General features: G+C 39.0%; 2 protein-coding genes across 4 annotated transcripts; one reads left to right on the top strand and one right to left on the bottom strand.

The window, feature by feature from the left end:
• Positions 1-1,175: 1,175 nt before the first annotated feature.
• On the top strand, positions 1,176-4,125 carry tnfsf14 (TNF superfamily member 14). Its single transcript, XM_026352488.1, has 4 exons — positions 1,176-1,789; positions 3,005-3,038; positions 3,121-3,189; positions 3,303-4,125. The coding sequence occupies exons 1-4, from the start codon at positions 1,595-1,597 to the stop codon at positions 3,659-3,661; spliced, it is 657 nt and encodes a 218-aa protein (XP_026208273.1). The 5' UTR covers positions 1,176-1,594; the 3' UTR covers positions 3,662-4,125.
• Positions 4,126-7,865: 3,740 nt separating this feature from the next.
• LOC113160209 lies at positions 7,866-10,423 on the bottom strand. Of its 3 annotated transcripts, none has more exons than XM_026357339.1 (4): positions 10,167-10,423; positions 9,541-9,597; positions 9,004-9,067; positions 7,866-8,737 (listed from the first exon to the last, which is right to left on the bottom strand). In XM_026357339.1, the coding sequence occupies exons 1-4, from the start codon at positions 10,419-10,421 to the stop codon at positions 8,364-8,366; spliced, it is 750 nt and encodes a 249-aa protein (XP_026213124.1). In that variant the 5' UTR covers positions 10,422-10,423; the 3' UTR covers positions 7,866-8,363. The 3 variants fall into 3 exon arrangements, with proteins under 3 accessions (XP_026213124.1, XP_026213133.1, XP_026213142.1); XM_026357348.1 differs by having other exon boundaries at positions 9,559-9,597; XM_026357357.1 differs by having other exon boundaries at positions 7,866-8,725; positions 9,559-9,597.
• Positions 10,424-11,253: the final 830 nt, after the last annotated feature.

Genomic DNA, 11,253 nt, shown 5'->3' with positions numbered 1-11,253 from the left:
TGCCCATCTGCAGACTGCTTGCCTAGGTGCAGTGGAACAGTGCTGGGTAGCTCAACTTGCATTGTTTGACTATGACTGTGAACTATATAATGATGATGCCCTCAATGCCCCAGATTTCCTGTCTCATCTAGACAGACTGTTTCTATTTCAAACCGAGAGAGCGATATGAATCTGGAGGTGAGCACGGCAGCTGTGGCATCGTCACCTGGAGAAACCGAGCAGGACTAGGAGATCAGTGAGTGGGCAGAAGCTCAATCTAGATCCTGATGAGACAGTTGGTGAAAAAGAATGTAGAATGTAAAGTGGTGTCCTCAAGGCCAGAACAGAAGACTTACCTACGCTGCTGCTGTGACGGTGTAGAAAGTAGGAGGTAAATAGTGGAGTGCTGATGATTGACCACCAAAAGAACAAAACAAAAGAACAGCAGCAAGAATGTGTCTCTTGTGGTCTGAAGAGAGAGAGTTGAGTCTCGGGCTCTCTTACATCCTGTTGCTGTTTCGAACTTGTTAGAAGTTATAGGGTTAGACTGTCCCTAAGTCTACCTACAGATGCATACCAGAATATTTCTATCCTTTATATTCAAATCTAAATCAATAACTATGCAGCCCCTAGCACTGTGACATCTAAAGTAAATTCTAGACAGCCTGTCCCTGAGGTTGTTAGGCCCAAATATAATCACTTCTGTTTTCTCTAAATTTAAAAGTATAAAGTCACCGGACGTCCAGGACCTTTAAGCATGCTTGAAGTTTGACTTATAGGTTTGTTTCATCTGGTTTCACAAATAAATTTAACTGCGTGTCATCTGCTTTGCAATGCAACTTTATGAAGTGTTTGCTAAAAATATTGCCTTAGGGAAACATAAAAATAGGTAGGGAAGTAAGTATCAAGTACTGAACCCTGTGGAACTCCATCACTAACTTTAGTGTGCATGAAAGACAGTAAAGTGTCGCCCTAATTATATTTGTGAGACCTAGATCAGTAGCAAAGTTTCATGCTTTCACTCCTGCTGGGACCAAAAAACAAAACTTTTTACTGGGGTCTGTCCCCACATTTTTTCATGCATAAGCTTTGGTCTCTAGTTTTTGCTCTAAGACAAGCCTCAAAGAGCATTTATGCAAAAAAGGAAGCGTGAACGGAGAATTGTTACCATTGTCTTTCTTTTAAAGTGGGAGGGTGTTGGTGGGAGGTTAGATTAGAGCATTGTGCATGGTCTCCTACTTGTCGCCTACTGTATTGAAGCTTTGTAACTGACAGATTGTCAGGTTCTGTAGTTGCATCGCCAAAGTTCACATCAACTAAAGTACCATTTGATATTTGCACTTATGGTATATGCAAGAAAATGCGTCTCTGACAGCCTCCAAATGTATTTTGGTGATACATCTCAAGATTTCTGTGTCTGTTCTTTATTTGACTAGTCGTGAGCTCCCCTCGAACCAACCACAAGTTAGGCCCACCCATTTTGCTACATTTTTGGATGTCTCTGTTTCTCGAGTCTCTGTCTCTGCAGCCCCTTCGAAGCAACACCCACTGACGACTTTTGGAGGATTTTTCTAAACCGAAGAGATTTTTTAATTACAGAAACATCACTGCAGGTATGGCTGAAGGTGGTTATCCCTCTGTGTATGTGGTGGACAGCCATGTGACCCGGCCTCCAATTCCACCCAGGCTGAATGAGAGGCCACGGCGTGCCGGGGTGGCACAGATCCTGCTGTTCCTGCTGGTGAGCATGGCGTTATGTGGCATGGCCATAGAAGCCTGCTTCATCTACCGTCTCTACCAAACTGAATCTGTGAGTATCAACTCTGAGTCAGAGTCTGCACCTGCGATGCCTTTTTTGATTTTCACATAAAGATTTCTTATCAAAGTGTTTTTTCTTTGGTTTCATTACGTCTGAATCTATTTCAATGTCACTTTCCTCTTAAGAAAAGTGACATTGACAACTTTTACACCCTATTCTCAGTTTCAGTTTTCTTTTCTTTTCTCATTTTCTACTTATTTTCTCTTTTTTTTACTTTGAAGTAATGGGGAATTTTGATTTTCTCAGCAACATTTAGATTTTCTTTAAATACTTGAACCTTACATATGTGCACATTTGTATTTGTAGGCACAAATGTAACTACTTAGTAAATCCAAGTATTTAGTAAACCTATATTAAACTAAATACATGCTAACCTATTAAGGTAAAATCTTATCAAAAAGCCCCCATCTCTGGGAACATTTTTCATCTAAGTCATGTTGGAAATTTCCTGCTTTACTTTCCTACCGAAGTGGAACCATATAATCTCAGTCAATTCACTTTTTTCCATAGCATCATGATGGAGTTAGTGTTTTTTTTTTAAAGATTGTCTCTTAGGCATATTTAAACTTGAAAAATCTTCTTTACGCAACATTTTATGTGTCGTGTAAAGAAAATATTGTATGTTGTATGATGTTTGTAATCGTAAATGTAAGATCCTCCATTCTGACAGAAACAAAATGGACATTTGGTTCAACCATATGATTGTGTTTCCTCTAAATCTGCTGATGGTGAAATAATTTCACTCTAATGGGGAAAAGGGTGTAGTAGAGATGGAGGAGTATGTCAAAATCCATCCCATTTGCGGAGAACTTCAGTGACGCCTCTAGGGTTCAGGCGCATGTGGTTGTGATGTTTTGTGATGGGAGATCTTTAACTGTATCACTGTGACTCAATCTCCTGTCCTCATTGGAAGCTCTGTAGGGCAGCAGTCAGGGGTTGTAGGTGAAAGAGGGACATGGCTCCCTTGACCTAACACAGATACATTTATTATTAAAACAGAGCATGGAGGAGAGAAAGAAGTGGTATTTTCTGGTGGCATAAAAATGATCTATTTCTCATTACCAGAACCATTGACCTGCCCTACTTTGTTCCACAAAAAGAAAAGAAAAAAAAAAAAAACTGATAAACACAAACATTTTAGATTTAGATTTTATTATTTGGGGAACACACGCAGTTAAATGATCAAACTTTTCATTTCTGTTGCAGGCCATCTTAGCGTCGTCGTCTAAGATCATCGGGGGTACGTTTTTACAATTTTATACCCAATTGATAAATATCTTCAGGCACTTTAATTAAAGACATTTTTTCTGGTTGTTACACAGAAGATGTTACTACTCCCACCAATCAGCTCGGTGATGTTCATCCTTCCAAACCTGTTGCACATCTGACAGGTGAGAATAGTGTTATTGTCCATAATTACCATAATGTTCATTATATTACCAGGGCACAAAACCAGCATAGTCAGTCTTCATATTTTTGTTTTCTCTTGTTTGTTTCTTTCCAGATGGAAAAGATGTAGTTTATGAAAAGGAACTCATGACATGGAGCATGAACGCCGACCCTCTCCTCTACGAAATGAGCTACAAACATGGACATCTCATCATTCAGAAAGAGGGTTATTACTATGTCTATTCCAAGGTTAACTTCTTTGATTCTCAATCATTTCACCACTCTGTTAATCTGAAAACAAAGCGATACACTGGGAAAAGTATTACCCTCCTCCAGTCCAGAAAATACTCAGGGCAGTCCAGCCAGATGCGATCCAACAGTTTCCTGGGTGGAGTGTTTCACCTCTACAGAGATGATGAAATTTTTGTAAAAGTGAGCAATACCTCAAAAATTGTGAGACATAAAGCTTATTGAGAACACTTTTGGTGCATATATGATCTAAATAGCACATCTACACGCCAGCAAGTGTTCTTGCAACGTAAAAACCATGTCCACTGCCGGAAAGACTGGCAGGTGTAAAAACCTCTTGGTGCCTCTTTCTCACAGGGGATGAGAACATTGTTTAAGTTAATTCTGACACAGGAAGCCATCTGTTTCACACAAGGAACTTTCTATATGTACTTGTATATTGTAAATCCATTTTCTTTTTTTTATTCAGTCTGTCTGATCATATTGCTACTGAGTATAGGCATCATGCTAAAATGAAAACCATGGAAACTGTAGACTTACACATTTCCTTCCATTCTTGCTGTAGCACACTGCACATTATTTATTTATTCTTTCAGTGTTGGGATGATTTATATTTCTGATTTAATTTTGCTTTATTTATGTACATTATTGTTAACAAAAGAATAGAATAAACGGAAATGAATTTAAAAGCCCTGTTTGCTGGTTTTGACTTCGACTTCCTGCTGTATTAGGTAAGGCTAAACTAGTGCCTTTGCTGAGTGGTCTCACTTGCAGCAAATGTCGCCCGTCCAACCGCAAGACATGCTATAGAGAAGGTATTTTTTGTACCACAGTGACACATACACCAGTTTCAATGTGTCAGCCGCAACTAGACAGAGAGCATTGCTGTATTTACTTTACAGTGCTGCTGTTATGGTAAAGTGTACATGTCTTGAGGTTGGAGAGAAACAGTGCGTGTGCGATATGTATTGCGCACAAATCAGAGCGTACCTATTTACTGTAATGTCGCAGACAGTTGTTTTCAATCAATTGCCACGGTGACAAGTAATGATGACGGATCCTGTGCAAAACGAAAAGCCTTATCACTCTTTGAAGCTTTTTTTTCTCATTTATATCTTTGATGCAGTCACTGTTACACTTTCCCTTCAGCACTATCTGTTCAGAGAAGCCACTCTTGAAACCGCCCACAGAGTTGTATATTTGTAAACTCAGGAGGAAGTGGTTGGGGGCTGATAGGGGGGAGGGGAGTGTCAGAGGCAGATTGCCTGACTCACTTTCCAACCCCAGACCCGGAGAGCAATGACTGGTGAAAATGCACTGTAGCAGGACTGTGTGTGTGTGTGTGTGTGTGTGTGTATTTGTATGTGTGTACACGTATGTGTGCAGGTGGGTGTGTAGGCCACGTGAACCATGTCAAATACAATTTTCCCCCAGCGCGTACCACAAGTTGTGATCTAATAGATTAATCTGGTCACACCGTTGTGTAATTACAGCCCAGACTTTGGCTATATATGGTACACAAATAAACAAACTGTCAAATCATGAAGGGCCCTTGATTCAGAAATACGGTCTTCTTGCTTTTTCAGAAAAGTACACCCGTGTGAGTCATTATCTTCCAGCGCTGGCTGACCCGTGAGGTGTGTGAGACTAGTAGCAAAAGTGGGGGAGCTGTATCAGCTGTGTGGTTGGGATTCATGCCGTTGGGTTTTCGCTCAGCACTAACCTTTGGTCTAGACATGACTTTTACAGAGAATTTGTGTGGGATGAGAGTGCTACATACCCGGCTATGATCTCAAACAAAGTATTCACGCTTCCATACACGAAACTAACATTTTCCATTGATAAAGCAACGCTGTATGATCAGATACCAATCTGTCAACGACTATGTCAACTTTTAAGAACTAAACCATTATGTGTCACTTTCTCATAGAAAGTAATGTGCAGTGCACAGAGCATCAGTTGTGTGCAAAGCAAAAGTGAAAGAGGTGGTCAGGCTACATAGCACACAGTCCACAGGTATATGCTGTCCCCTTGTGTTGGTCTCTAGAGTAGAGAACAATGGCGTGCTGACAGACACGACTACAAGCTGTTGTATGAGAGGGTCCAAGGTTCTGCAGAGTTTACTGGAAAATCTTTTTTAAAAAGAAATTCACACCTTTTGCTTAAACATTTTTGACAACTTCTAATCAAGATGAAAAGTTTCTGACATCGCTCTGTCTTACAGAAATATCTTACACCATCTTGAACCCTGGCAGCTCTTTGATTGTCATGTGCGGCGTTTGTCCACGCCGTTTCTTACAGTTACTCAAACAGCGTGTTGTTCTGTAACTGAGCACTGAAGACACGTCATACAATGCGCTCAAGCAGTATCAGTGACGTTAGGGTGGAAATGATGGAGATGATGAGGGTTTTCAGAGAAGCTACCTTACATCTTCATGTGGATACACACTCTTGCATGATCAGGGCAATGGAAAGCAAAGATAGGAACAAACAACCCATGCAGGAGCTTCTAATAAATGAGAATGAGTGGGTGGTGTATGTCTGTTATCTGCGCTTGAATTCGACATCTTGGATCTAAGTAACGAAAGTTGTGGTGGCAGCAGCTTCTGCATTAAGTGGTAAAAGATATGGGACTCTGTGGCTGAGAATAGGAATAGAAGAGTTTTCGGACGAAACCTCAGTAACCTGGAAAATGTGTGTCTTGGCTGCGATGACTAACCCGATGTTCCAGTGACCTTTTGTGTGCTATATCTCATCCGTTCTTTGTTCTGTAGACATGTTGCTGCATGTTTGTGTAAGGCACAGATTTGGAGTTTTTGCTATGTCAGGATCAGGAGGGTATGTTCTTCGAAAGCATGTGTCAGGGAGGGTCCCACAATATCTTTCTATTACTGACTCATTATTTCGCAGGGTCCTATTCTTAACTTGTGGCCTTTCAGTTTCACTTCATATTTCACTTCCAGGGTCCCAAAAATGACTTAGAAAAGCATTTATTGATAGTTGTTATTTCATTTGCTCCATTAGGCTACACATTGGAGCTTTCGGTAAAAAAAAACATCAAATATAATAAACACTATGAAGAAATATATGTATATAGATATTTTTACTTTGTTACATTTTATCATGGCATCAGTTATGTTGACGTAGTCAAGTTTAAGTTTAAAGAAATGTGCATAGAGCTTCCCAGAACTAAAAAAACAATACTTTTATAATTGCCTAATAGCAATAATTTACACATATCATCAGAGATGCAGGCAAAAACTGAACATCATTCACAAAACCAAATATTTCTTTCAACATCTCTAAACACACGAAACTTTCCGCATAAACCACTGTGACTTGTGATTTCACATTTCACCATGTGTGATACAAGTAGTGACGAAGAATCAGAGGTTAGTTCTGTCGAGTTATTTCTCCTCATCAAAATTTAACTTTTTGAAATTTAGATTATGAAACGGGAATGCTAATGTGTGCAACTGTGACTCTTCATTTTTGCACAAATAATAAATAAATGAATTCCATTTCTTAATATCTTTACAAGATCATAGTGAAATGAAACAGGAATCCCACAGTACCATGTCTAAACAAATAAATCATAGCCACAATTTTGCATTTTTTGTTGTTGTAACAAAACAATCATGTTGTCTAGCTTGTACCATTTAGGCTACATACTCTTACAATAATGAATAAAGAAGACATTGCACATACATTCCAGCATGTATGCTACACAGTGATATACATTGTGATGATGTACACAGATTAGCCACAACATTTACATGACAACTACTGCACCCACTATACTTTAATTTGGTGGGGGACAGGATTAGCATGGGTACTGACTGGTTTGCAGCTACTCAACCCTTTATGCATCGAGCTGAAATGTTGACCTCTGTTTACCATGACATTAAAACCACTAGGTGGTTTTAACAGTATGACTAATTTATGTGCATAATTTTGTGCTGATTAGCTCTCCTGTACATTTTGTTGAATACAGTATATACCTGTATCCTGTAGATATTTTAATTCTAAACAATAAATAAATAAACATAAATATATATATATCACACACTTCGAACATATCAAATGATAAATGAGCAAGTAGCAAATAGGAGCTGTGCAAATAACACAGTTTGATTGAAAGAATTAGGTTTTCTGCCAGCAGATGTGGCACTTAAGAATAATACATTCTTGCAGTTTACTACTGCACATATAAAAATCAAACAAGAAATCAACAAGAAAGTAAAATTAAACATTCAAGTGAGATTGGTTCATTCTGAATACCAGCTTCACTGGGAAAAATGTGTTCCCTGGAGACAACATTTTGAGAAGCAATGAGAACAATTCGACCTTGCTGCTCTTGTCTATGCATTATAAAAGGGAATACCCCACCAGCCACCCCCCTCCCACCCCCACCCCCCCAAACCTACAGTATTATTTATGTTATTATCTTATAGCTAATATCCTTTCTATGACACTATTCGCTTTTAAAGAATTTGAAATTTGTTGTGTCCCTTTAAACACAACGGCAGGAAAAACAGATGTGTAGTGATTACACCAGCCTTGGCTGCATGCTGTATATTTACTTTGCTGGAAATAATAATTGTACATTGAATCAATGCAATTTCTTTTCAGTAGACCGGGAATTCAAGGGGTTAGGTTTTTACCCAGCCTGTCTTCAATGTTGAAATCAGCTTTTTTTCCATTCTTTGTGACGCGGCTGACTAATAATTTCCTGATCATGAGAACCAAAGGCACATAAAGAGGTATGTTCTGGTTGATAACAAGAGAACAAAAAGCACACTTTACCATCTTTGCATGTGAACGGGGTTGCTGCTTGGGTCAAATAAGCTGGCCAGGTGTCCTGGAACATGCCATGGATTGGAATATACAATCCATGTACAATGTACATGTATTCAGACATCTATTACTACTCCTTCTTCATGTACATAAAACCCAGGTGGGTTACAGTTTCACTGTTATCAACTCTAAATGTTTGTTGTTTTTTGGGATCAACTGGGTTAATGGAGACCCGCAGCTTTCCTCCAGCAGAGAGAGTCTCTACCTTGCCAAGGAGACCTGTAGTTTTTGTGGACTGCTTAATCCAACCCTGCAGGATGGCGTTCTTGTTCCAGAACAGACTGACCCCGAGCTCTGTGCTGGCATCATCCATCAGTGTCACCTGAAGATTTAGGAAGTAATATCCATCCTTCATTACGATGAGAACTTCCTTTTCTTCTTTGATAAGATCTATATCTGGATTCCTCGCTGACCATGTAATATTGTTGGCACCTGTGGGAGACACTGTAAATATCCGTGAATTAGTTTTCTAAGAACTGTATTCTGAATATCCTGTATTGAGTGATGATTTCACACAATGCAAATTACATTTCCTGAAGGTGTCTTAAAATTACTGATGAAATAACACCTGATTACATATTGCATTTCAACAGGACATATTTAATCCAGTTTGGTTACCAACACATTGACCTGATTTATTATGCAAACATTTTACAGCCTTTACCATGAGGATTCTGAGTATGGAAATACACAAAATAGGACAGTTTTACCTTTTGTCTCACTAGCCACAAAGTTGAGCATTTTTCCCAAGTTACATCCATGCCTGGGGAGAGACTGTTGAATGAGAAAAGGTATATCAATCCCAAAATATCAACATTAAATGCAGTGCCAGCATGACACCCAGAGTGACACACAGATCAGCGACATGGAAGCCACGTACGAGACAAGTGCCTCCACCTTAAAAGTGAGAATAGATCATACACTATCTTCAGAAGCAACACAAAGAGACAACAGCTCAGTTTAGTGGCATTTCCCCGAATTTGGTTATGACGTCACTGTGCTTCCTCCAAGAAGTGAGGAGAGTGGTTAGACTGTGTGACATAGGTAACTCAGAAGTAATGGACATAAACTAAGAGAAGTATGCCTTGGTTGCAGGATTTGAGAGTAGTGGGAAAGTTGGGATTGCAAAAACAGAAAAACAGCATCCTGATTACTAAGAACATTTTTTTTCCTATTGTGGAAATACGTAACACAACACAGTCAGGTCAACAGAAGAAGCACAGACTCTGAAGCTTTGCTTATCTTACCAAAGGTGTATTGTTTACCTGGGCTTGCTCTGGTTCTACAGCGCTAGTGTTCTGAGACTGGGAAAGGAAAAAAGAAGCACAAAATATGCTCATAATAAATATTACAAAAGTGCCAATGAATTCAGTTTGACCCAACTCTCTAATACTAATTCTCTGAGGGGCAATGCTAAACTAAAGCGCCCAACACAAGCATATTCCTGTAAAATATTAACTTTACATTTAATTACATTTTCTTAGAAGCTATACCTAAGGCTTTTTTGCTTAGAAAAGTGATGATCACTTGATGTTTGCCTTTTTTTGTCATTTCTTGAAAGTGAATTTTCAGTTTTCACTGTTTGGGAGTGAAAGGGGTCTGTAACCTGCTGCAACCACAGACAGGGTTGTATTTCTCACCAGCTGTGCTACTACTGAAACCACAAGAAAGAACAGACACACTGCTCAGGTGTTTTAACATACCAGTACTGACATTTATGTCCTTTTCTATGGTATTTCATTTAAGTGTCACATTGTCCGCATAAAGCTCCTGCATAAGTTTACAGTGTGAAATTCTCATCTCATCATTCACGATCATAAGACACATTAACATTCATGGAAATCCAGTCTGAGAAGATTTTGAGATGTCTCACCATGCTGTGATGTTGGTTTGTGAAGAAATAGGTGATGAACACAATCTGGATAATAGATAGGATGGTGGTCCACAACAGGAGGACATGGATCAGGGAATGTTGGGTATGCTGTGGCATCGTCAGTCTGATGGTAGTGCTCTGAGCAGCCTGAGCCGGGGGAGCGCAGGAAGACAGATGACGACTGTACAGGTCCTGAGTTTCCTCTGCTGTGCACCAATGCAGTGTGCGTTTGCTTCCTGAGCTCAGAGTGTGCATGTGAAGAGGACGGTCTGGTGTCTGACTATGTTTTACCATGCCCTTGGTATCTATAGAACAAAACGTAATTTAGATGGTACTTTCCCCTGTATGCTAGTGAAGACAAACACACCAGTCCCAGACTGTATCTACATCACGGGGCTGGCCCTTTCTCCTACTCACACAAAAAGTAGGAAGAACATTTGCTATCATGGAGAGGAGGAAGGAGCAAACTTTCACATAAACGCATTAAAAATGAATCACTCGGTTTCTGTGCTGAAAATGTTTGGGTTGCTGTATATGGATCCTCATTCTTGAAAGTCATGGCCTTTCTGTTTTTGCTACCCATTTCTCTTTTTTTCTTATAAATATTTTACAATAAAAGTATATAACAAATTACTTTTGACCTGGAGCAGGATAATGTACAGAATGTAAGTACAGGTTTTTGCCATATGTCTTTTAGAATAAAATGTTATCATTTAGTTCCTGTATTATATATTATTATATAAATAAAAAGCAAAGAAGTTCAGAAACTCTAGGAATAAAAATAATACACATCATACAAAAGAAACAACAGTGACATTTTGAGAAGCCATTCTGAGAGGAAATGACACCTTTATAGTGTAAAAGACTATACCGTTTAAAATCATACTTTACATACATAACTGTGTAATATGTGGTTAATAAGGTATTTACACTAAATATAGTAAGGGACCTTCACTATAGTTATCATCATCAATATTATCTTATTTGACATTTCAAAATAATAGAGAAAATGCAAGAAACAAAATGTCCCAGTAGTGGAACAACAAAATGTCATCATACGTTGTTTACAATTTGCGCTTCTTGAAAA

The sequence above is a fragment of the Anabas testudineus genome, chromosome 8 (assembly GCF_900324465.2).
Source record: "Anabas testudineus chromosome 8, fAnaTes1.2, whole genome shotgun sequence".
Classification (NCBI taxonomy): domain Eukaryota; kingdom Metazoa; phylum Chordata; class Actinopteri; order Anabantiformes; family Anabantidae; genus Anabas; species Anabas testudineus.
This window is presented reverse-complemented; position numbering and strand designations above follow the sequence as displayed.

Excerpts from the sequence above, each read along its gene's own strand:
- tnfsf14 (XM_026352488.1), top strand. The coding sequence starts at position 1,595 with ATGGCTGAAGGTGGTTATCCCTCTGTGTATGTGGTGGACAGCCATGTG. Across the intron at positions 3,039-3,120 it reads GTCGTCTAAGATCATCGGGG|AAGATGTTACTACTCCCACC; the intron begins GTACGTTTTTAC and ends GTTGTTACACAG. Across the intron at positions 3,190-3,302 it reads ACCTGTTGCACATCTGACAG|ATGGAAAAGATGTAGTTTAT; the intron begins GTGAGAATAGTG and ends GTTTCTTTCCAG.
- LOC113160209 (XM_026357339.1), bottom strand. The coding sequence starts at position 10,421 with ATGCACACTCTGAGCTCAGGAAGCAAACGCACACTGCATTGGTGCACA. Across the intron at positions 9,598-10,166 it reads CAAACCAACATCACAGCATG|TCTCAGAACACTAGCGCTGT; the intron begins GTGAGACATCTC and ends TTCCTTTCCCAG. Across the intron at positions 8,738-9,003 it reads TGTGGCTAGTGAGACAAAAG|TGTCTCCCACAGGTGCCAAC; the intron begins GTAAAACTGTCC and ends GGATATTTACAG.